General features: G+C 45.5%; 1 protein-coding gene and 1 long non-coding RNA gene across 2 annotated transcripts; both read right to left on the bottom strand.

The window, feature by feature from the left end:
- Positions 1 to 3138: 3138 nt before the first annotated feature.
- Positions 3139 to 4904, bottom strand: LOC109773276 (protein STRICTOSIDINE SYNTHASE-LIKE 10-like). Its single transcript, XM_040394268.3, has one exon. It carries the CDS (start codon positions 4746 to 4748, stop codon positions 3714 to 3716), a length of 1035 nt encoding a protein of 344 aa, XP_040250202.2. The 5' UTR covers positions 4749 to 4904; the 3' UTR covers positions 3139 to 3713.
- A 3276-nt stretch (positions 4905 to 8180) lies between these two features.
- LOC109739893 (uncharacterized) lies at positions 8181 to 24486 on the bottom strand. Its single transcript, XR_012189214.1, has 13 exons — positions 24180 to 24486; positions 23860 to 24082; positions 21913 to 22079; positions 20605 to 20770; positions 20283 to 20356; positions 19481 to 19731; positions 19275 to 19386; positions 18412 to 18560; positions 17647 to 17735; positions 13020 to 13250; positions 11620 to 12548; positions 9713 to 9796; positions 8181 to 8579 (listed from the first exon to the last, which is right to left on the bottom strand). It is a non-coding gene; the product is annotated as an uncharacterized lncRNA (long non-coding RNA).
- Positions 24487 to 26091: the final 1605 nt, after the last annotated feature.

Here is a 26091-nt window from a genome sequence, read left to right as displayed (position 1 = left end):
CGTGTCTCAAACCGGGACTAAAGGTCCCATTTGCAAACTCTACCCCCTTGGTGGATCGCCTTTTCAGTTTTGTAAAAAGCAAAAGAAAATGATAAAAACTTCAAAAATTAAAATCCTTCGAGATGTAGTTATGTCACTACATCTTTTAGTTAGTAAAATTAAAAAACTTAAATTTGGACATGTTTTACAAAAAGTGTTATGAAAAAGTAAAACGGCCATATCTTTTGCATACGATGTCAAAAAACCCGCATAATATATCAAAAAACTCAGCACGAAAGTCCGCATCCGATTTTTAGAATGCCGTAGGCCTGTTTGCAAATTTGTAGAATCCTCAAATTCTGAAAGGAAAAAAAGATATGCTCAAATTTCAGATTTTTTTGAATTTTGGTTAAATCTGGTCAAACTACTTATTCAAGAAGTATTAGTGGTACTAAATAATTATTCAAGAATATTAGTGTTACTAAATAATTATTTCAGTATTTTGAATTTTGGTCAAATCTGGTCAAACTGTGGTCAAACTATGGTCAAACTACTTATTCAAGAAATATTAGTGTTACTAAATAATTATTGTTTTTTAGAATAATAGTTTCAAACTCAAACAATGAAACGTGTGACTTCATGCTCAAGCTAAACTCCTGAGGGTTAATAGGATTGACATCTTACTATTGTCAGGAAAATAACAAGTGCAGACTTGGAAACGAGAGAGAATAGAACCCGGAAGTTAAGCGTGATCAGGCTGGAGTACTGAGAGGATCGGTGACCGGCCGGGAAGTTAGATGATTTGCAATGATGAGGGGTGATTAGAGATTAGAGGTTAAATTGAGCAGTGATGAGTAGTGATTAGAGATTAAATTGTAAAATAATTCAAAAATTTAAAAATCGAAAAAATTAAATAAAAAATTAAATAAATAAAATTTTGTAATTTTTTTTGTTAAAATAAAAAATTTCCTACCAACCGGGACTAAAGGTGGAGCTCCAGACAACGGCCATGTGGAGGGCCTTTAGTGCCGGTTCACATAAGAACCGGGACTAAAGGGGCGGGGGGGCCTTTAGTACCGACCCTTTAGTCCCGGTTCCAGAACCGGGACTAAAGACCCTCTAGAACCCGGGACAAATGGGCCTTTTTCTACTAGTGTTGGCATGCATGCCTCCCGGTGGTTGGATGCTCCAATGCCCCGTTCCCAAGTGCATGATAAATAATGTGCATGCAAACACGCGCTAAATTTTTTTCCTCGTTCAATCTATGCACGCCTAGACCGTGAGGCACTCAATAATATAGCGAGCTGCTGGCTATACTATAGGAATCACGTAAAATGCCAACAGTTAAACCCGTCGGCATAGGCCCTCAAACCGTCAACATAGGGTAAGCCGACGGTCCCCGTCGGCATAAATAGCGTAGCCATACCCCCATTCCCCGTCGGCATATAAAAACCCTCGGCATAGATGACATATATCGACAGCGGCCGTCCGCATATATCCCCGTCGGCAAACTATTTGACGGCGCGACCGTCAAGTGCCGACCGTCACGGTGAGGTGTCTGGTGCCGCCACGTGGCGCATCTATGCCGACCGTTTAACCGTCGGCATATCTTATATCTATGCCAACGGTTAAGCGGTCAGCATAGATGCGCCATGTGGCGGCAGTAGGCTTCTTCCGGTGGTCTCCCTATGCCGACGGTTTAACGGTCGACATCGTTAAAGCTACACCGACGGTTAAACCGTCGGCGTAGATGCCACGTGTCGTATTCTGGTAGCTCGGGTTCGAGGCTACACCAACGGTTAAACTGTCGGTATAGTTTTGGCCAAATTTTTTTGTCTATTTTTGCTTCTACTTTGCAAATAAAATGAGCACAATATATATAACAACATCTCCATCACAAAACTATATAGCATCATCATTTCAAACAAGTAGGTAGCATCAACATCAACATAGAGCATCATGCCATCGAACACAGCATCAATATCCACCATAATGCATCCCCTACAGAAGTCAACATAGCATCCACTAAAGAAGTCAAAAGTCCTAGCCAACGGCCTACGAGCACCGTCCACCTGAAGTGTACATCCAAATAGCATCATCACTACAAAATGAAGAATCACAACCATTTAGGATGGCATTTTATCCGGTTCTAAGTGTGTGGCTTCAGAAATGTTCTAACTATGAAAAAAAATGCATCTGAGATTAGGGGACTTACAAAATGAGGCGATCGGCTCGAGGTAGAACCCCCACCAGCACCACCAACCGGGTTATGACGACGGTTACCATTTCACCGTCGGCTTAGCTCCATGGACGCCGACGATGACCGTCGGCATATATTTGGCCGTGGGCATCTTAAATGATTCCTGTAGTGATACTCATGTATCGAAACTACTACAAGGACGACATGTCCCTAACAAAGTGTGCACGATGGACGATTGGACGGAGCTGACCAGGTTTGTAGTCCACACGAACGGCTTGATGAGATGTGTCGTCCAAAAATCTTTCGGCAATTGTCGTGTGTATAGCATCGTTGCTCATGTATAACCAATGTAATTTACAACTCGCTAGTAGAGTAGTAGTACATGCATTTTTCTTTCTCTGGTCATTCTATTATTAAGCTAATCATATGGTTGTGCATGCCTGTAACGAATTTGTGAGGAAGAAGAAGAGGTGTTGCGAGAGGCAGCACCAACACTACTCGCTTCGGAGCGGAAGGTGGGCATGGATTTTTAGAAGAGCTCTAGTGAATTCACGCGCATTGACAACTCGCTCGTACTAGGAGTAGTGCATGCAGATGCAGGCATTCACAACCAGACAAGTAGCTAATCATATGGTTGTGCATGCCTGTAGCGAGGGAGTGCTGACCGGTGACACTACCGGGCGGCTAATGATGTGCAACCCGCGGACCGGCAATGTCACCGTGCTCAGGTCCGGCCTGGCCTTCCCCAACGGCATGGCTGTGACTCTGTGAGCGCCGACAGGACGCACCTCGTTGTCGCCAAGACATTGTCATGCAGGCTGCTTCGTCACTGGCTGCACGCACCCACGGCGGGGGAAACGGAGGTGCTTGCCGAGCTGCCGCGGTACCCGGACAACGTGCACCCCGACAGAGGAGACCAGGGATGGGTACTGGGTGGGCTTGAACCAAAAAAAGCAGTGGGAATAGAACGGTACCATGGCGAACTCCATGAGGGCCGTCAGGGTTGTCGTCACCGGAGATGTCAAGAACGGCAGGGTGGCCGTGGCGCTGCGGGGTTCAGCGACTCCACGGTGAGCGAGGTGGTGGAGGGGAACGGGTTGCTGTGGATCGGCTCCGTTGACACGCCCTACGTTCCGTCTCTTCAAGTTTGCATCTCTCTAGCGCATAGCAGTAAGCGTCATCGGTTACTTGGCTGACATTAAACTGAAGCAAAAAACAAATGGTTTGCTAATAAAAATATGGATTAAATAGTTTGCCTGATAAAAAAGAAACTGGAGCATTACATATAGCCGCAAGAATAATAAGAAACTAAATCCATCCTATATCTTCAAGTTTGCATCTCTCTAGCGCATGGCAGTAAACGACATCAGTATCATGCCGGACATTAAAATGAAGCAAAAAACAAATGGTCTGATCATAAAAATAAGGATTACAATAGTTTGCCTGATACAAAAAGAAACTGGAGCATTATATTTAGCGGCAAGAATAATAAAAAACTAAAAGCCCTCCTATACATACTATTCTCTACTTCTCTCTACTTCCTTTTTACTACGCCGACATAAGGAAGCTCCACCGAACCCAGGTAGAGTTTGCCGTCATCTCTTTCCATGATCTCGGTTGGCCTGACTTTCTTTGACCCTCTCATCTGCTCGACTATCTTCCCATCGGCCCCGACCCTGACAGCAAGAAGATGGCTATCACGGCCAAAAGGCAACTCATTCTTCTCACGGTGCAACGCCACCCAATAACCTCCTTTCCTGTCGGGCCTGACATTATCTGGGTAGCCCGGCAGGTCGGCAAATGGCTCGGACTTGCCCGCGTCGACCCCTCTTATCCAGTGCCTCAGCAGCTTGCATGGGCCGGTAGATGCGACCACGAGGTGCGTGCGGTCGGTGCTGAGCGAGACACCGTTCGGGTATGTCATCCTAGGTTGGAGCATGATGACGTCCGATGTTCGTGGATCATACATCATGAGGCGGCCCGTGGAGTCCCCCGTCTTGGTGACCATCTCGTGTTCAGACCTGTCGTAGTTCATCGAGCTGTGGGTGAAGTAGACTTGACCGGTGACTTGATCGACGTCAACCCCGTTGGTGAAGCGCAACGGCATGCCATCAATCTGGTCGGCCAACACGGTGGCCTCCCCACCGCCGGGCGGCACACGCATAAGCCCTTTGTACGCATCGGCCACGTAGAGGTCGCCCGTTTTCTCGTTGAAGCGCAGGCCAAGCGGGCGGCCGCAGCAGCTCTCTATGTCCGCCTCCGTGCCAAACCTGGATGTCGTGCACGTTTCGCTGTCGTAGCCTGGTCCGTAGGCGTATGTTGTCCAGCCGAGCTTGGGCCCATTCCACCTCAGGATACGGCCGTCGGATACGCTGTACGGGCCTCGGCCCTGAGCGTCGAAGGCGACGCTCTCCGGCCGGTGCACTTCTCCGTGCGGCAGGGGCAGCTGCTGTGTCCGGGAGGCGTCGAAGCTTGCGGCGGCGGCTGCCATGGCCCCGGGCATGAAGAGAAGGACGAGTATGACGAGAGCGACGGTGGCCTTGAGGAGGCGGCTCATGCCGCAGCCCATGTTGGCGGCTACCCTCCTCGCTGGCTGGCTACCTTAATCTTGGGGAAACGTTTATACCCGGCGCGCCGGCCGAACATTGGGCCGGTCGCGCGCGGGACGTTCGATTGGGAGTCATCATGTGGCCAGAACAGACCGTGACCCCACCTTATCCCTTCGCTATGGTTGCCTTCTTCCGCTCTCTCGCTCCCCAGCTGCTCCCCCGTCGTCCGAGCGCGCCCCGCGGCTCCGGTCGACTATGCGCCGGCGAGCTGCTACCAGAGGTGGCCGGAGATACGAGGCGGATCGCGCGCCGGCGAGATCCACACCTCCTCCCTCCACGCGGCTCCCATCGCTAACCTCTCCCCATCTTCTCCGCTAACCCCGCGCCGTCCAAACCACGGCTGCTGCCGAGAATGCCATGGACGACCTCCGCACCTCCTCCCTCCCCCCATCCGCCCACTTCCCCCCCCCCTCTTCTAGATCTGCGGCGGCGGTCACACGGCCGTCGGCGTCACACATCTACCTGCAGGCGAGGCATTACAGAACCTGCCGCAGACCCCCGTGTGTTGCAACCGCTAAAAAAAAGCTTCAAACTCTATATGAAAAGCTTCAACCGTATATACAGAAAGCTGCAAACCTTCAGTGCTATCGAGGGAAGCTACAACCGTCTACGAAAAATGCTACAACCTTTGACGAAAAAAGCTTCAACTTAACGATAGAGGAAGCTTTCACCCAGGCGCTGCTCAAAACGAAAAAAGTTTCAATCGTTTACAGAAAAGCTTCTACCGTAGAGGAAAAAAGCTTCAACCTTCGAGAGAGAAAGCTACAACCAAACTCTGCACAATCAGCGAAGTTGCAACCGTTCGACAGAGAAAGCTTTTGAAATCGTATGTGCAAAAAAAGTTTCAATCGTTTACAGAAAAGCTTCTACCACCGATGACGGGATTTGCTACAACCAATGGGGGCCATCCCACGGCGGTGGTGACCACGGCCTGACGGTGGTGCCCACGGCCCGACGCTGGTGCTGCAACCAATTTGTTTTTTTGCTACAACCAACCATTTTTTTTGCTACTAATGTCTTCGGATTTTGCTGGAAACAACCCATTTTTTTGCTACTGGCGTCTTGACTTTGCTGTAACCGGTGTCTGGTTTTGCTTCCATCGTATCATGTTTTTGCTGGAACCGGTGTTTTCATGTTTTTGGTTCCACCCTGTGCGAGTTTTTTGCTGGAACCGATGCCTCATTTTCTTTTTTTTGTTTCCATGGTGTGTTTGATTTGCTGGAATCGGCACTGGTTTTTGCTACCACCACTTTTTTGGTTGTAAGCGACGCGACTATGCCATTTTTGATGCTGCAACCGGCGACGAGGATGGCCGGCTGCATCGGAGTTGTGCCGCCGCACCGGAGCTACGGTCGTCGCCATGGGGAGCTGCAACCGCGGGAGCAGGCTGCTGCATGCACGAAGACGGCGACGGCGACCGACAGCGACGACGGCGACCGGCAACGAGGGCAGCGACGGCGACCTACAGCGACAGGCGACGAGGGCGGCGACGGCGACCGGGCGACCGGCGACGAGGGCAGCGACGGCCGGAGAACGTGCGGGCGGTTCTTCAAGGTCAGGCGCGTCCTGCGGTGTTGGTTTGACGAAGACGCGGGCGAGAGGTGAACGAAGACGAAGATTAGATCGTAATCGAACGGTTATTAGTAGGCCTATCGGACAGCTGCGGGCCGACCAGCCCAACGGTTGGGCCGGTGCACCGGCGCAGATCGCTGCCCTTAATCTTGTGGATCGATCGGTACGTACGTACGTAGTTGCTCGGTCGATCTTCTCGTGGATCTGGATATGGTTTGATTTGATGGATTCAAGGGAGGTGGCTAGCTGCAGGTCCTATTATATGTACGTACTTTCATGGAAAGTTGGTACAGGTCCGAGTCGGCCCATGGTTCAGAGTCACGTACGTAGGGCGAGTCTGACGGAGGCAATCCAGTCGAAGACGGATTCGTAGGATTTTAAGGAGAACCGAGCCCGGCCGGGTACGTACGCTCATCTCTACTGGTTTCACGCGGTGGGGCTGTGCAGCGCGCCCGGGAACTCCGTGTCGATGGTCACCTTGGAGCGGGACGTCTCTCTCTCTTCCTCCCCCGTATATCCAGGCTAGGCCAATCTTCTTCTCTTTTTCTTTTCCTTTTCTTTTTTGAGAATTAGGCCGAGCTTCGACCCAATCAAATTAATTTTGGGACTCGCCTGACCTGTTCGCCGCCGGCCTGGAATCGCAAGTTCATCGCCGCCGCGATTTCGGGACTCGGCCGCCGTGGTCTTTCTCGCCCCACAAGACGACATGATCTCCTCCTCCTCCTCCTCCTCAAGCTGCACTACGCCGGATCAGACGAGCTCCGACCACCCTTTTCTTCTTCTTTGCAGACAACAACAAGAATCCTCCCACCAGAGCCAGAGGGAGGGAACCTTCACCTACGACCCGGCCGCTGCCATCCGCCAACGACCTCCTACCCTCAGGCCTCATGTATCTTCCTCGACGGACTTCTTCCAAGACAAGACGCCAGCGAGCTACAAGAGCAGGGTGAGTTGTACACCATCTCCCATACCGAACTGTGAGAGATTCAGTCAGCACATATGGTCCCCGTCAACGGAGCACTCACCGGCGACGACTAATCGACAGGTGAGGAGCCAGGAGCCAAACCACCTCCTCACAAGGAGAAGGAGAGCATCGCCTCTCGCCAGCCGTCGCCCAAGTCATAAGTCACACGTGCACCCCGCACGTGGACGAATGCCTACCTCTGGTATATATAGAGATAGTCTTGGAAGGCATGGTGAAGAGAAGTAGAAGGCCGTGGTGCCGCGGATCGGTGAGCTGGCGCAAGCTGAACCCTCCTTGACTAGTTGGTGGGCATCACCAGGCATGCATTTATTTCTTTAGAGGCTTTGGTTTCTCACGGGAACGAGAAGCAGCATGCCATGCCATGCCTGCTTACTAGATTGGGATTGGTTGGCGCTCTTGCGGCTGCACTCTATTTTGCTAGCCCATTACTGCAGGTTGATAACTAAATAAAATAAATAAATAAAGGCTAGTGACTAAGACGATTTTGCCAACAATTTGAGTGGTTCTTTCTTCGGTACGATACTTCATTTCTTCGGCTCGTCGCCCGCCAAATTGCAAATTTTACACCTGTGTTCATGGTTTGGACATAAACTAGACTGATGCAATTAATAAAGACTACTTCCCCAATACCTCTTGGTGCAGAGTAATCTACTTCCATCCACAAAAGCACACACAATCAGATTTGCCCGCTGGTGATGTTCATGTTATTAGTCTGACTTGAAATATTATAGCCATCTCGATTGAACCAACTAGGTGCAGATAGAGCCCATGATTCCGGAGTTCCCATTTGAGAGATTCATTCACACAATATGTAACCGGAAAGCAGCAACAACAGCTATTCAAACCCTTTCCTCAAGATTTCATTGCATTTCAAACCCATTTCATCTATGCTTGGTTGGGGACAACACATACATAAATAAAGACAAGGATATTTGAATTTCCTCCACCACTTGGGCAACACAACCAGCCAGCCGACCAAGAGAGCAGCAGCAAACAGCCAAGACATTTTGTTTTATGTATTGTATGTACACACAACAACATCACCACCCATATCAACAATTAGCACTTCGCCAGGACAAACAATGCACACACTAACACGATCCAGCCAGCTCGCCTTGCCACTTCATCTGGTGCTTGCAAATCTCGGACCTTGGAGGTGCTTCTCTCATCGGCGCCTTGCAGCAGCATCATGCGTCATCAATCTCAATGGCGCCAAACCGTCACTGCCATGCATCTGAAAGCACAGTGCTTGCATCAAGTCAGCAACAGTTTAATACTCCCTCCTTATCAAAATACAAGACTTTTTTTTATACAAAGGGAGTATGAAAAAAGGTCTTGTATTTTGATATAGAGGGAGTACATCAGAAATCCTAGAATTTATAAAGGAGGCATGTAAAACAAGTCAAGCACCACAAATTACTTGTACATCTGGGAAAGCAAGCTCGTCACAGGTCAAACGATCTTATTACTCACAACGCAACACAAGGGAGTATATCAAGCATGACACCGTCCTTGCTTTTCTGTTCTACTCGTCTATCCAGCAATAGAAAAGCACATCATTAACTCTTGGTAAAAAGATCAAGTGGCACAACCATGATCTAATTAATTCTACTAAAAAAATTGAACTTCTCAGGAATTCTTTGCAAACACTCATGCAAGTAACTTACAGAAAGATTAAGTTGACAGTCCAATTTATCTATATGGTTAAGTCTACACGTCTAAGGAAATCATCCCTTTGATATCAAAATCCACATCCTGGCCAGCGGCATGCCAAGATCCTAAACGATTATCAAATCTAAACAAACAACCGAGTCAGGTTTTTATTTTCTTTAGGTTTGCTCCTTTGTCCCTTGTAATAATATCTAAACCGAAACCGAGCCAGGTTTCTCAACAACAAAACACAAGTCGAGACAAATATGGCTGCTTGTTTACAAAGCACCAGCAACCGACCTCATGTAAAGGCAAAAGGAGAAACCTTTTCATGAATATGAAATGGCTTTCAAGTTAGAATGATATTTAATGGCCAAGCTCATGAAAAGAATGTCGGACAGTAAAGCAAATAAACAACTCGCATATGCATCAAGGTGCAACTTGTAACATCCAATGGCACATGAAAACCACAAGTTTGCAAAGGCGGACAACTAATACACACGAAACAGTGCAATTATGCAAAGCAGGCAAGCCGCGAAAATCAACCACATTGGGAGATACATCGACGGAGGATTAAAAGCGCTAATACACCTAACATGCGAGGCACTAACTAGGCAAGTTAGCTAGGAGGGCTGAGTACTCCTAGAACAGTCTCACACAAAGTAATAGAAATTGCCGCCTGACAAAAGCAACAACAGCATGATCGAATAGCAGGACCTTAATTATTTATGCTGGAGGCCGCGACATCAACCACCAGGTCGCGCCAACAGGAGCTGCAGTTCCGAGTTTGTACTCAAGCTACTACAAAGAATTGCAAAGGAGTAGCTAGTCAGATTACAAATATCGAATCATGATGATTATCTTAAATGTAAAAATGCTTCTGCCGACACCGATTGAATGACTAAAACAAGATCTCATTCTACTACAAAAAGCTTCTCTGGAATGAGTATCAAACCCAAACAAACAACATGCACAGTAGCAAAAAATCCTAACAAGCACAGGGACTAATTTCAACAACAAGAGCATCACAAACACAAGTTTGCCGTGGCCGGAAGACCACCACCACAACACAAAACCCTAAATCATTGACCCAGTGGCCAGCACCACAATCAGCCACGTCTCAATTGCCAGGCCATCTCAAGGCACATGGATAAAGGAAGATGACCATGCACTCACCGGAACCAAGGAAGACGTAGCCACCACAGCCACCGTTGCAGGCAAACCTCATCTCATGGAAGGAATATTACTTAGTAAAGTAAATAAACAACTCAAAGTGCGACTTGTAACAGCCAATGGCACATGAAAACCATGATTATGCAATGGCAAAGACAACTAATACAGACTAAACAGTGCAAATATGCAAAGGCAAGCCGCAAGGATCGACCACGATGGGAGATACATCAACAGAGGATTAAAAGCACTGATTAAGATACGGGCCCTAACTAGGCAAGCTAGCCTTTGCACACACAATATGAACTAACTCTTTGCTTCATACTTGATTAGCGTGACATGCAAGCCTATTGCTATAGAGATTCTAAATTGCTGCCTAACCAAAGCAGCAAGAACAAGATCCAAATGCAGGACCTGAATTTAAAGGTTGATCACAACTATCAATATATACCAAATACCAACAACTGCAACACATTAATACTACTAGATTATCTTGAAATATATGTTCATAATCAATATTTGGTTAAATTTGAAGCAACATATTTTTCATAGGATTTGATAGTCAAAGTTCCAAATAAAAAACTGTTAATATATGGTTCACTGCTTACCCTTGCCAACAACAACCTCAACAGACTGAAGAGTGCTCAAGAGACTGAAGAGTGTTGAGATGCAGCAAGATCCTAAGCCCAAATGTTTCATTCTTCTACTCGTGAAGGAGCAAACAAAGAACATATGCTACAAGTACTGGCACTGGTGCAACATCGGAGATCCCAAATCCTTTGGAGATTATCGCAAAAGAAATTTGAGTGCTCGGGACACAACGAGTCACAGTGCCGCATAAAAATCAAGGAAGCTTGTAGCCGGAGGAGAAAACTATATACTACTCATCAGTGGTCATTAACAACCTTAGCAACAGGAGAAATAAAACTGCACAGACTGTTTTGTTTTACTGGCCAATACAACATCAACAAGGGAAGCAACAAATAGACAACCCCAAAAACCATGGACCCAGGTTAGGAAGCAGGATTGGTTCCTAGAAAAAAAATTACTATATGAGCTAGTATGTGAATTAAGTTGTCAAAGGATACACTTTTTTTTGTCGAAGGTGATAATTTTCTGCATCTAGTTTATTCCAAAAACTTTTTCTGCAGCAAGTTTAGTTTAAAAACTACATGGGACCCTAATCATCATGGATTCAGAACATGTGTAACAATCGGAAGTATCAATTAATATGGCGCAATGCAGCCGCAACCATAGCAAGGAAAATATTTTGGTCATCGTTCATTCACAAAAACAGAAATGTGGATTACAGCAGACACCATCGCCACAGCCCCAAACTGATCCCGAGAAATTTCCATGGTGCAATGGCCAGCATACAATTACCACGGCTCGATGGTTGTGGACACACAAGGAAGGAGAGTAAGCATGTAAAAGAAAGGAAGCGATTGGCTCACCTAGGCCGAAGTCAGAGAATAAGCGTTCACCGGAGGTGTCAGAGGATGCAGAGTAGGTGTTATTTGCGCCGAGTCCCAGCTCCGATGCGGCATAGGAAAGAACAAAAAATGTTGAGCTACAGAAACTAATCAGCTACATAGCAAATTAAAGAAGCACCCATTGATCAGCTAGCATAGCAAACAACTGACAATCAAACATACAACTGGATTAAATATACATCCAAGATGAGTCAGAAATATTATTAACACATGAATGATGGCTCCCTCCAAAGCACATAAGGATAGCATTTGTTCTATCTATTCATGCACATCAACACTACAACAGTTAATAAGTAAGCGTTTTCTTTCTATATGATGATAGCCATTATTAACAAATCAACACCCCAACATAAGCAAGGATCCTACCAAAGCTAGAACATGGACCACTACCAAACCCTGCAACATGCAATGCAAAAAAGATATCGAAATGGATAAAACAAAGCATATTCGTCGAGGCACAACATAATCTTGCATAGGCAACAAAGCATAGTAACAGCCACATACACACATGGCGTCGCAAAGCACAAGTATTATGACATGTTTAATCGACAAGAAAGAAATCTGACAACAGTCCCAAGATCATGGTAGTGGCCGACGACCACCACCACTACACACAACATGACAACAACAATCTCCCATAGCTCAATGGCAAGACCTTCTAAGAGCGAGAGAGAGAGAGAGAGCGAGAGAGAGAGAGAGAGAGATAGAGATAGATAGATAGATAGATAGATAGATAGAGAGAGAGAGAGAGAGAGAGAGAGAGAGAGAGAAGGGGCTCACCGCAGCCCATGTAGTCGGACATGGAGGTCCCGACGATGTATGGTATGGTTCACGTGCTGTCGGCTGGCAGTCAAGTCCCAGTGTAGGTAGGTCGCTGGTGACGAGATGCTCTGGAATCATATGCTTGGCAGATCAGCGACACATGTTGCATGTACGAAAAAGAAATCACCGTTCATATACATGTAGATGCACTGATACAATAAAGTGTTTCTTCATAGTAGTAAGGACAATTTTCATATGGTCAATGGACAAGCACATGTGTAACAAAACAGAGATAACAAGGTGGTGCAAAGCAACCACAACTACAACAACACAGCAGCCAACTACAACAACAAAAGAGAAAGACTTAGAGGACTAAACTTGAGGGCTAAATCCATTGACTATTATGCCAGAATCATCACGAGACGCACAACCCAGAATCCTAGAAATTGCCATGGAATTGAAAGTGTTTGCGTCACAGACCATCAGCACAACCCAGAATCGTAGAAATTGCCATGGAATTAAATGAACCACGAATGGATGGCCGTGAGCACACAGAGTAGAAGAGAAAGCGGAGTAGTGGGACCAACTGAGTGGCTTACCTATGCAAGAAGGGGTACTGGAGCAGACGCGCTGGCGAAGCCACTACCTACATGGGGGTGATGGCGCCGCCTGATGTAACCATTGCACCTATAGGTGCCTGCTCTGGACCTCCATCTTGTGCATTGCACTGCAAGACAAAGCTCTCTCACGCCTTGAGCATCTCAACAAGCTCCCTAGTGGTATGCCCACTAAGGCCTTCAATGGAAGAAATCAGAATTCTTGTCTATCATCTGCACCCAAGAATCAAAATGTAAGTTTTGGAGTTCAAACCAGCTGCGTGACAATTATGTGGTGAAATAATTTGCATACTATTTTGGTTTGCCAGGAATTACGGAAAATATTCCAACATTACAAGTGAATTCATTCTGCGGTCGAGTAAAACGTCTTCCAAGTCGCAGCCACTTTGTTAATTCGTTGTCAATAATAAACAGAGCCGACCTGTGAATTAAGTTGCCAAAGGTTATACTTGTTTTGCCAAAGGTGATAATTTTCTGCATCTAGTTTATTCCAAAGATAATTTTCTGCATCAAGTTTAGTTTAAAAACTACATGGGACTGATACGTCTCCGTCGTATCTACTTTTCCAAACACGTTTGCCCTTGTTTTGGACTCTAACTCGCATGATTTGAATGGAACTAACCCGGACTGACGCTGTTTTCAGCAAACTTTCCATGGTGTTATTTATGTGCAGAAACAAAAGTTCTCGGAATGACCTGAAACTCCACGGAACATCTATTTGGAAAATAAGAAAAATACTGATAGAAAAGTCCACTTCAGGGGGCCCACACCCTATCCACGAGGGTGGAGGGCACGCCTGCCCCCCTAGGGCGCGCCCCCCTACCTCGTGGGCTCCCTGACGCTCCACCGACCTCAACTCCAACTCCATATATTCACTTTCGGGGAGAAAAAAAATCAGAGAGAAGGATTCGTCGCGTTTTACTATACGGAGCCGCCGCCAAGCCCTAAAACCTCTCGGGAGGGCTGATCTAGAGTCCGTTCGGGGCTCCGGAGAAGGGGATTCGTCGCCATCGTCATCATCAACCATCCTCCATCACCAATTTCATGATGCTCACCACCGTGTGTGAGTAATTCCATTGTAGGCTTGCTGGACAGTGATGGGTTGGATGAGATCTATCATGTAATCGAGTTAGTTTTGTTAGGGCTTGATCCCTAGTATCCACTATGTTCTGAGATTGATGTTGCTATGACTTTGCTATGCTTAATTCTTGTCACTAGGGCCCGAGTGCCATGATTCCAGATCTGAACCTATTATGTTTTCATGAATATATGTGAGTTTTTGATCCTATCTTGCAAGTCTATAGTCACATACTATGTGTTATGATCCGGCAACCCCGAAGTGACAATAATCGGGACAACTCCCGGTGATGACCATAGTAATATCCATGCTAGTTTATTTTCTTTTTCTTGCTTTCTTCTTGTGTGTTTGATAAACCTTAAGAAAAACCAAAAAAATTAGTTGTAGCTTTTATTTAGTTTACTTTTCTTGCTGTAGTTGTAATAATTAAAAAGAAACCCAAAAAGATTTCCTGTTATTCTTTTGCTTGTTGGGAGCTTTCCCGTGTAAATAGTTTTATTTCTTTTCTTTTCTTTGAGGGTCGATAGGAGAAGACCATGATTAAATTGTTGAAGTGGCTCTTATATGCATTATTGTTGATTTAACCAAGAGCCCATATTGCCTTGTCTTCTTCTGTTTATTGAATGCTCGCAGATTCCAGCTTAGTCCAATGCATGTGCACTCTTATTATTTTCACATCGTTCGGTCGTGCAAGTGAAAGGCAATTATGACGATATATGATGGACTGACTGAGATGGGAGAAGCTGGTATGAACTCGACCAGTCTTTTGCTAGCATTCACTTGTACTAAGCGGGAATATTGATTGTGCATCCAATCCCTTAAACTCCAAAGTTATTCCATATGAGTCCACTATACCTTCCTATATGCGGTATCTACCTGCCGTTCCAAGTAAATTTGTATGTGCCAAACTCTAAATATTCAAATGAAATTTTGTTTTGTATGCTCGAATAGCTCATGTATCAACTAGGGCTGTCCGTATCTTCCATGCTAGGCGGGTTATTCTCAAGAGGAGTGGACTCCGCTCCTCACTCACGAGAAAATGGCTGGTCATCGGGATGCCCATTCCCATGCTTTATGCAAAATCAAATCAAAATAATTGCAAACAAAACTCCCCCTGGGACTGTTGCTAGTTGGAGGCACTCGTTGTTTCGAGCAAGCCATGGATTGATGCTTGTTGGTGGAGGGGGAGTATAAACTTTACCATTCTGTTTGGGAACCGCCTATAATGTGTGTAGCATGGAAGATATCGCCATCTCTTGGTTATTATGTTGACAATGAAAGTATGCCGCTCAAAATATTATTTATCTCTATTTCAATATCGAGCTCTGGCACCTCTACAAATCCCTGCTTCCCTCTGCGAAGGGCCTATCTATTTACTTTTATGTTGATTCATCACCCTCTTATTAAAAAGCACTAGCTGGAGAGCACTGCTGTCATTTGCATCCATTACTATTAATTTATATTGGGTATGACTATGACTGGATCTCTTTTACCATGAATTACAATGTCTAGTCAGTCCTTGATCTTTAAAGGTACTCTGCATTTATGTTTTGTGGTCTCAGAAAGGGCTAGCGAGATACCATCCTGTTATATCATATCATTATTGTTTTGAGAAAGTGTTGTCATCCGAGATTTATTATTATTGCTCGCTAGTTGATTATGCCATTGATATGAGTAAACATGAGACCTAAGAGTTATTGCAAATGTGGTTAGTCATAATCTTTGCTGAAAACTTGAATGCTGCCTTATATATTTACAACAACAAGAGCAAACAGAGTTTGTAAAAGTTTTTCTTTATCACTTTCAGTTTATCAACTAAATTGCTTGAGGACAAGCAAAGGTTTAAGCTTGGGTGAGTTGATACGTCTTCATCGTATCTACTTTTCCAAACACTTTTGCCCTTGTTTTGGACTCTAACTTGCATGATTTGAAAGCAACTAACCCGGACTGACGCTGTTTTCAACAGACTTTCCATGGTGTTATTTATGTGCAGAAACAAAAGTTCTCGGAATGACCTAAAACTCCACGGAACATCTATTTGGAAAACAAGAAAAATACTGGTAGAAAAAGTCAAGTCAGGGAGCCCACACCCTGTCCACGAGGGTGGAGGGCGCGCCCCCTACCTCATGGGCCCCCCCTAACGCTCCACCGACCTCAACTCCAACTCCATATATTCACTTTCGGGGAGAAAAAAATCAGAGAGAAGGATATATCTTGTTTTACGATACGGAGCCGCCGCCAAGCCCTAAAACCTCTCGGGAGGGCTGATCTGGAGTCCGTTCGGGGCTCCAGAGAAGGGGATTCGTCGCCATCGTCATCATCAACCATCCTCCATCACCAATTTCATGATGCTCACCGCCGTGCGTGAGTAATTCCATCGTAGGCTTGCTGGACGGTGATGGGTTGCATGAGATCTATCATGTAATCGAGTTAGTTTTGTTAGGGTTTGATCGCTAGTATCCACTATGTTCTGAGATTGATGTTGCTATGACTTTGCTATGCTTAATGCTTGTCACTAGGGCCCGAGTGCCATGATTTCAGATATGAACCTATTATGTTTTCATGAATATATGTGAGTTTTTGATCCTATCTTGCAAGTCTATAGTCACCTACTATGTGTTATGATCCGGCAACCCCGAAGCGACAATAATCGGGACCACTCCCGGTGATGACCATAGTTTGAGGAGTTCGTGTATTCACTATGTGCTAATGCTTTGTTCCGGTACTCTACTAAAAGGAGGCCTCAATATCTCTTAGTTTCCATTAGGACCCCGCTGCCACGGGAGGGTAGGACAAAAGATGTCATGCAAGTTCTTTTCCATAAACACGTATGACTATATTCGGAATACATGCCTACATTACATTGATGAATTGGAGCTAGTTCTGTGTCACCCTATGTTATGATTGTTACATGATGAACCGCATTCGGCATAATTCTCCATCACCGATCCAATGCCTACGAGCTTTTCATATATTGTTCTTCGCTTATTTACTTTTCCGTTGCTACTGTTACAATCACTACAAAATACCAAAAATATTACTTATGCTACCGTTACCACTACTATCATATTACTTTGCTACTAAATACTTTGCCGCAGATACTAAGTTATCCAGGTGTGGTTGAATTGACAACTTAACTGCTAATACTTGAGAATATTCTTTGGCTCTCCTTGTGTCGAATCAATAAATTTGGGTTAAATACTCTACCCTCGAAAACTGTTGCGATCCCCTATACTTGTGGGTTATCAGGGACCCTGAGCATCATGGATTCAGAACATGTGTAACAATAAAAAGTACCAATTGAGACGGCTCAACGCAGCCGCAGCCATAGGTAGGAAAATAATATTGTCGTCATCGTTCATTCACAGAAACAGAAATGTAGATTACAACAGACACCATGACCATAGCCCCCAACCCAGCCCAAGAAATCTCCATGGTGCAATGGCCAGTATACAACTACCACGGCTCGATGGTTGTGGACACACAGGGAATGAGAGTAAGTATGCAAAAGAAACGAAGCGACTGGCTCACCTCAGCCGTGGTCAGAGAAGAAGTGTTCATCATAGGTGTCAGAGGAGGGAGAGAGCTCTGGGGAGAGCAAGTGTCATTTGCGCCGGGCCCTAGCTCCAAGAAACAACAGATATTGTTGAGCTCCAGAAACTGATCAGGTAGCATAACAAATTAAAAGAAGCGCCCATTTGTTCAACTAGCATAGCAAACAATTGACAATCGAACATACAACTAGATAAGATATCCATCCAAGACTAGTCATGAATATTGCTAGCACATGCATGATGGCTCCCTCCAAAGCACACAAGGATAACACTTGTTCTATCTATATGTGCACAGCAACACTACACCAGTTAATAGGTAATCGTTTTCTTTCTATATTTAATGGTAGCCATTGTTAATAAATCAACATCCCACAACATATAAGCAAGGATCCTACCAAAGCTAGAACATGGACCACTACCAAATCCTGTAACATGCGGTGCAAAAAAGGTACATAAATGGATAAACCAGAGACTATTTGTCGAGGCACAACAGAATCTTGCATAGGTAGGAAAGCATGGTAGCAGCCACATACACACATGGCCTCGCAAAGCACAAGTATTATGACATGTTTAATCGACAAGAAATATGACCACAATCCCAAGATCAAGTTAGTTGCCGGAAGACCACCACCACTACACACAGCATGACGACAACAGTCGTACACTAGCTCGATGGCCGGACCGTCCAAGGGCAGAGAGAGAGAGAGAGAGAGAGAGAGAGAGAGAGAGAGCAGGGGCTCACCGCAACCCATGTAGCCGGACATGGAGGTCCCAACGATGTCCGGTATGGCTCACGTGTTGTCGGATGGCAGTCAGGTCCCAGTGGAAGTAGGTCACTGATGACAAGATGCTTTGGAATCATATGCTTGGCAGATCGGCGACACTAGTTATCTGTACCAAAAAGAAAGCACCATTCATATGCATGTGGATGCACTGATACAATAAAGTGTTACTCAATACGATCAATGTACAAGCACATGTGTCACAAAACAGAGATAACAAGGTGGTGCAAAGAAACCACAAAAATAGCAGCAAGGAAAATGATGGTTGCATAAGTATACTAACTAAGCATGGTGCTATTATGCAGCAAACAAAATTGTGTGATTCAGACCAAGTACTTATCCAGCTTACTACCAATCTGAACTACTCATTCTCCGCACTAGCATTAGTCATACAACACATGTACAAGGAAAAGTACATTAAAGATTCAGTCAAGCTGCACATTGCCACTCGAGACTAAGAACTAGATTTCAAGAATTTGATGTCATTTTGAGTGAACAAACCCAAGTGAGTTCTCCAAACAGAGCACAAAAATTCATCACAGATACATTCATCACCTGACATAAACATCTGACGTAATCCACATCACACCGGTTAGCAGGTACCAACCAAAAGAAACAATATACATCTACAAGTAAATAAAGCCTGGATTTAATCAAGACTAGACTGATAAAAAAAGTAGCTTCAGAGCCACTTATTTCTTGGTAGTTTAATACACGCTACCAATACATGCAAAACCATGTGCTAGCAGCAAAATTAAGGCAAACTATCAAAAACTAGCATAGGTTAATCAATAGGGAGGGAGTGGAGCTGCCAAATCCAAACCTTGACGAGCTCTGGGACTTGCTTCCATCGCGGCATGGCAGCTGCTGACCTCCATGGAGAACAAGCACATGGAGCTTCCATGGCTTCCCGTGTGTGGTTGTGGAGAAGGAGCCTGTCCGAAACGCATGCGTGAGGAAGGAAACCAAGTGTATAAGAGAAGAAAGGGGAAGGGAAGGGGAGAGGAGCAAATCAAAGAGTGGGAGTACCTTCATGATGGCAATCAGACTGCATCTGTCGAGGCCATTGACGAATCCACTTGATCTGGACGCCACCAGCCTGAGGTGAGGTGAGGTGAGGAAGAGACGGTCGCGTCGTCCACCAAGCACAAGCATGTGGAGGGGAGGTCGTCATCATCATGGCGACCGTGGCGGATATATCTGGGAGCCGCCAACTGACCGGCTCAGTTGCATGTATAACAAAATGTCAAGCGACTATCCTGCTCCAGAAATTTTGGTTGCTGTATAACAAAAGGAAAGGCAAGTAGATCAACATACTGCAGAAACAACATACAACTGTAGCATTTCTCCCTTCATTTTCAAGTGTCTAAAATAAATAATAATGATTGTGAAATTTGAGGCACAATCAAATGAAAGCAGATTCGCATAATAAGTTAAACTTCCATACACTGCAGAGAACACTTTTAGTGTTAACTTCGATCTTATAGCATGTATTGTTACAAAGATGCAAACTGCACAACTGGTTTCACATAAATTGTCATCGGAACTTTTGGAAAGTGAGTTGCTAATTAAGGACGCGCACAATGGGCTTCTAGGAAACCAAAGGTACATGCTACTCCATAGGGTAAAGTTTCTAAATATAGGTGGCCAATGTAATTCATTCAGTCTGAAACTTCAGGTGCTGCGAAGGGTTGTGCTTCATTTGTTCAAGAAGACAAGTTGGATGGCAGGACATCTCCTCTTGTCCTCTCTTAAGAAATAATTTCTGTGCAAATTAAGGCCAGAGAAAGGACACTAACAGAGGGCAAGTGGAGACAAGAGAAATACTTACATTTGTCTGTCTATGGCGTCAGAGCAGTGGGAGAGCGGCGTCCCAGGAAGGGAAGAAGGAAGCACTCAAAGCACCTGCGCACGCATAAGGTAGGGGGAGCAGCCAAATCGAAACATGTTCATATAGCAGCACACACAAAGTGGTTAATGGAGAAGGCTAGCTTGTCACTATTTTTTTAATTTTCAGAAGTAGAAAATCTAAATGATAGATGGACGGATTGGTGTGGAAATTTGCTGGAGAAGCATTGTTTGTCACATATATGGCTAGAATAATTTGCACAAGCATTGTTTGAAGCTATAGTTATAACTTGCAGCAAGCTTACCACTCCAAGCAGTCACTCTTGCATTTCTGCCCTTCTCCTTCCCTTGTACGCACGCTGTCTTGAAGAGCCGAGTGAGATGAGCCATCACACATCTCATTCCAGTAGCAGCCAGGGAGCAGATTGTCTCAACTGAAGAAGCATCAGCATGGGTGAATTCTTTACTTACCTAAAATTTAGAATAAAACAAGTCAACCCCCAGTTCAGCATCACATGGAAGAAGCAGCAGTATATGAAATTAACCTAACCCAGGAAGGAATCTCAAATCAAATAAAACTAGAAATCAAACTTAAGAATAAATAAAAGGCAATCTGTCAGTTCATTACCACATTGCAGAAACAACTTGTGGAATTAACCCGCAACAGTGCAAGCTTGGGCCGTCACTAGTCAGTGACATAAAAAAAGTTATTTTGACGGTAATTTTTTTTCGAATTGCAAGTTATCAACTGTATACCATTTACGTAGTAAAGGTAGAGTTAAAGGTTTCGAATTTGAAGGTCTATCATGGCAGGTGAGTGAAAAGCCACATGTTAAATATGCACCTTCTGAAAACATTTTCATTTGTTGGTTATATATTAGCTGCTGATATAGGTAAAGAAGTGTATCATAGTAGCTGATGTTAGTGTGAAACCACCATCATTGTGAAAGAATATCAGCTTGAGAACTGATAAAGAATTATTTTGGTACGGTGGGAGTAATTGATAACGCTTGAAACAAAACATAAAACTATAGTGAGTGCTTTGTCACTTTTGCCGTCTCGACGCCATCAAGGACGTGTTGTACAACTTGCAGTAGTGGCTACCGGACATGGCAATTAACATCCCAATGCATTCATAGTCGACCACCAATATCCTCAATAATCGGAGTGGAGGGTCGATGCAGCAAAAGACTAAGGAAAAGCATCTAGTAACCCTAAGAAAACCAAGAAAGGAAAGAGGATGATTATACTTCCCAACGCATCTAGTACCATCAGATCTGCAATATGGTTACATCATCCAATCCAGTCTCAAGAGATTGACTGATACTTATACAATCAAATGTGATTAGCTCCTCCCTTTGAAAAAAGCAACTAGTGACAAAACTAATAAGTCGGCATTGAACAACACAAAACCAGCAGATACCACACAAAGTGGTTAATGGAGAAGGCTTGCTTGTCACTAATTTTTTTATTTTCAGAAGTAGAAAATCTAAACGACAGACAAACAGATTGGTGGGAAATTTGCTGGAGAAGCATTGTTTGTCACATACATGGCTAGAATAATTTGCAGAAGCATTTTTTGAAGCTATATTTACAATTTGCAGCAAGCTTACCACTCCAAGTAGTCACAACTTGCATTTATGCCATTCTCCTTCCCTGGTACACACGCTGTCTTCAAGAGCTGAGTGGGATGAGCCATCGCACATCTCGTTCCAGTAGCAGCCAGGGACCAGATTGTCTCAACTGAAGAAGCAGCATCAAGGGTGAATTCTTTACCTATCTAAAATTCAGAATAAAACAAGTTAATCCCCAGTTCATTACACATGGCAGAAGCAGCCGTATATGAAATTAACTTAACCCAGGAAGGAAACTCAAATCAAATAAATCTAGAAATCTAACTTGAGAATAAATAGAAATCAATCCGTCAGTTCATTACCACATTGCGGAAACAACTTGTGGAATTAACCCACAATAGTGCAAGCTTGGGCGGTCACTAGTCAGTGACATAAAAAGTGAATTTGAAAGTAATTTTTCCGAATTGCTAGTTATGAACAGTATATCATTTATGTAAAGGTAGAGTTAAAGTTTCCAATTTGAAGGCATATCATGGCAGGTGAGTGAAAAGCCGCATGTTAATTACACACCTTCTGAAAACATTTTCATTTTTTGGTTATATATTAGCTGGTGTTGGTCTGAAACAACCATCATTGAGAGTAAAACTATAGTGAGTGCTTTGTCACGTTTGCCGTCTCAACACCGTCAAGTATGTGTGGTACGACTTGCAGGAGTGGCTACCGTACATGCCAATTAACATCCCGACGCATTCCTAGTAGACCACCATACTGCTGAATAATGGGAGTGGAGGGTCCGTGTGCAGCGAAAGACTCAGGAAAAACATCTAGTAAATTTAAGAAAACCTAGAGAGGAAAGATGATGATTATACTTTCAAACGCATCTAGTACCATCAGATCTGCTATGTGGTTACATCAGCCAATCCAGTCTCAAGAGATTGACTGATACTTGCGCAATCACATGTGATTAGCTCCTCCCTTTTGAAAAAGCAACCAGTGCCAAAACTAATAAGTCGGCATTGAACAGCACAAAACCAACTGATACCACATTGGTAGCAAGCAAACTAACAGATTGACATTGCTATGGAGCCAAGCCTCTAGAAATTTCATAAACTACACAAAGTTAACCTGTCTCTCTTGTTCTAGTAGAAATTGAACAAATTAAGATACTACTATAGGTTCTGTGCTTGAACCAAAAAATGTTGCATAGAAATAATAAACATGTAATGTACGTGATGCGTATTCGTCATAAACGTGACGCTCCAGCTTTAAGGCTGTAAAAATGGAAGCAAAACGTGCTCTTTTGTCTGGGCAGTAGGTACAATTGCAAATCAGATCTTGGTGGTAAACTTAAGAAAACCAAACAAGGAGAGAAGATGATTATATTTTCCTTCCTACACATCTAGTCTAGTACCATCAGATGTGCTATATAATCACATCATCCAATCGATCCTCAAGAGACTGAGTGATACTCTTTGGAAAAGCAACCAATACGAAAACTAACAAGTTGGCATTGAACAGCGAAACTTGCCTTGCCAAAGTTTTAGGCATCTATCAGGTATTTATTTTACATCAATATATGGAGCCAGATTTCCTTGTGCTGTCTATGTGTGTTTTTGAAGTGAGAGTGTCCCTATTTGAGGTTAATCAGAAAAGGCATGTCAAGGAATTGAATATTGACCCAATGGTGATGGAAAATCTTGTCTTTGGACACAACAATGTCACGGATATATGATTGATCTTAAAGGTGCAGTTTTCTCTCTATATATGCCACTGGCTCGAGTGACCCTGACACTTGGTAGCAAGCAAGCAAACTAACAGGCTCACATTGCTATCAAGCAAAGCCTCTGATTTATTTATATATAAAATACACAATAATTAACATGTCTCTCTTATATAGTAGAAATTGAACGTGCAGTTGTGTCTGTCCAGTAGGTACAATTGCAACAAAAAAAGATGAGATTTGGGGGTAGAGGCGGGGAAGCTCACCACGTCCACGTCCATGTCCGGAAGGTCCAGATCTGGGGCTGGTGGTTGAGGAGGGGAGGAGGAAGCAGCCATCCTCAGTCCACATCTCGGGAGAGGAGGCAAGGGCTGGCGAAGAAGGCTCCTTGGGGTATGACGGCCGCGTCTGGGAGGCCGTCCTGTACTGTACTCCGTCGTCGATGGCCGCCGCTGGTGCGGTGCGGCTAGGGTTCGATGCCAGTGGTGTCTGCGCTCCACGGATGGAAACTCATGAGGGGAGGGGAGGGAAGGGAAGGGCGTTGGGGACAAGCAAATAAAGGATGGACGGGCGAGAGACAAGTTACCTTGGCGAGCAGCGGCGTCCCGAGCCCAAGCGAGCACGGAGTAGCTCCATGCTGGCGTCGCCGGCGAGCAATAAGAGCAGACGGAGGTTGTGCCCGGCGCGTGAGCGATCGAGAGCTCCAGTTCGTATCCCTTAACAGATCTGGGGACGCCTACCGACCTCCTCCTCGCTCGAGGGGTGGGGAGGGGGGGGGGGGGGGCGGGCGGCGGCAAGGTCCGAGCCTCTGAGGGAGATGGGGCGTTGGGTGGCGGCGCCAATGTGGTGTTGTGTCTGGGTGTGGGTAGGGGAGCAATGAATGAATCGGTCGGGGGAAGTCGACGTGGATTCGCCGTTTCGGTTTACCCACGTCGGATTGCTTCTTGTTCATTGGAGAATTGTTGCGTCCCACGGATCGATCCCCTGCCAACCTCATCTCAGCCGTCCGTCCGTGTCTACGGTGAGATCTTCTCTTTCTTTCTTGGTACTAGTACTAGTATTAATCAATCGTTTCGTTGGCCTTCCATTAATGATTGGTCAACCTCATCTCTCACTGATCGATTTCTCGCTCATTGGTCAAATTGATCTGCCACGGATTGATCCTTCTTTCTTGTGAACCCATCTCAGCGGAACGTCCAAATCTAATAGTGGCCCTCTCGTTGCTTGTTGCTAATGTGCACACACATCCATCTTCTTCATCCATCCATGCGTAGTACCTGACATCATCCTCACGCGCACATATGTACTACTACTAGTAGCTAATCAATTCGAATGCATGCATGTATGTCTAACTGTGTACGAACGACGTGCTCCCCACGAACAGCGGTGTCTCAACTACCTTGTGCAACTTGTCGAGTGCAGGGAGAAGGCAGAGGCGGAGATGGCCGCTCGAGTGCGGATCTGCAGCTGCCACCATGCGTCTGTCATCTCGCTTGCATCTTCAGCGACCGTTGTCCACCACCCCTCTGTGCCTCCTCTCTTCTGGGGAGTCGTGGTCGCTGGGGCGCCACCGTCACTTGGGGTGGAAGAGGCATCGGCGGCAACGTGTGGGAGCATGAAGCGGGAGGATGCGGCTAGGGATTGTGAATAGTATCGCAACTTGTTTGGGTGTTCTCTTTTGGGGTGGAGGAGGCCACGGTTTGCTGCTCACTCATTTGTCCACCGCGACAACACACAAATAGCCCCCCTCAAAAATCGATCACGGTCGTCCATGCAAAAACTGGCGGGGAGAGAGAGAGAGAGAGAGAGAGAGAGAGAGAGAGAGAGCAACCTGGTTCGGCCTAGGCCTGACCTAGGGCTCACATCTCTCTTACGAGGCCGCACTTCGGGCGCAAGAGCGGGGGTGGACCGAAATAATTGAACTCATTTGGTCTATGAACGGGAGACGGTGGGGCGCTCCTGGCGGCGCCTACTCGGGGCAACGAGGCGGTCCTAGCGGCGGTGAGGTGGTCGTGATGGCAGCAAGGCATTCTCTACGGACAGTGGCGCAACGATCTCTATTGGCATCTCGGTCGTCTGCAAGGACACTTAGCTCCTCCATCGTCATGAATTCGGACCACTCCGGTCGTCGTGGTGGAGGAAGAACCGGTCGCGGCCGCACCCTAGCCTTCCCTCTCTCTCCAAGCTCCTATAGGCTATAGCAACCATGACGCCGGTCCTCCTCCAGCGGCAGCGGCAGGACGGCGGATCTCTTCTAATGAGGCCATTCTGCGGAGCACCGCCACATGGCGGAAAGCGTCGATGATGTCTAGTGGCGGGGATGCGTGCACCATGAGGCGGCACCGGGTTTTAGATCCATGCATGACGGTCGAGTCAGGATGACGTCGTAGCTAGCTATACACTGTTGAAGACTTTTTCTTTTGAAACGAAACTGTTGAAGATGAGATCTTTACAATAGATGGATCGATTGATCCGTAGAGTACAGGCAGGAGCTAGCT

Source organism: Aegilops tauschii, chromosome 7, assembly GCF_002575655.3.
Source record: "Aegilops tauschii subsp. strangulata cultivar AL8/78 chromosome 7, Aet v6.0, whole genome shotgun sequence".
Taxonomy (NCBI): Eukaryota; Viridiplantae; Streptophyta; class Magnoliopsida; order Poales; family Poaceae; genus Aegilops; species Aegilops tauschii.
This window is presented reverse-complemented; position numbering and strand designations above follow the sequence as displayed.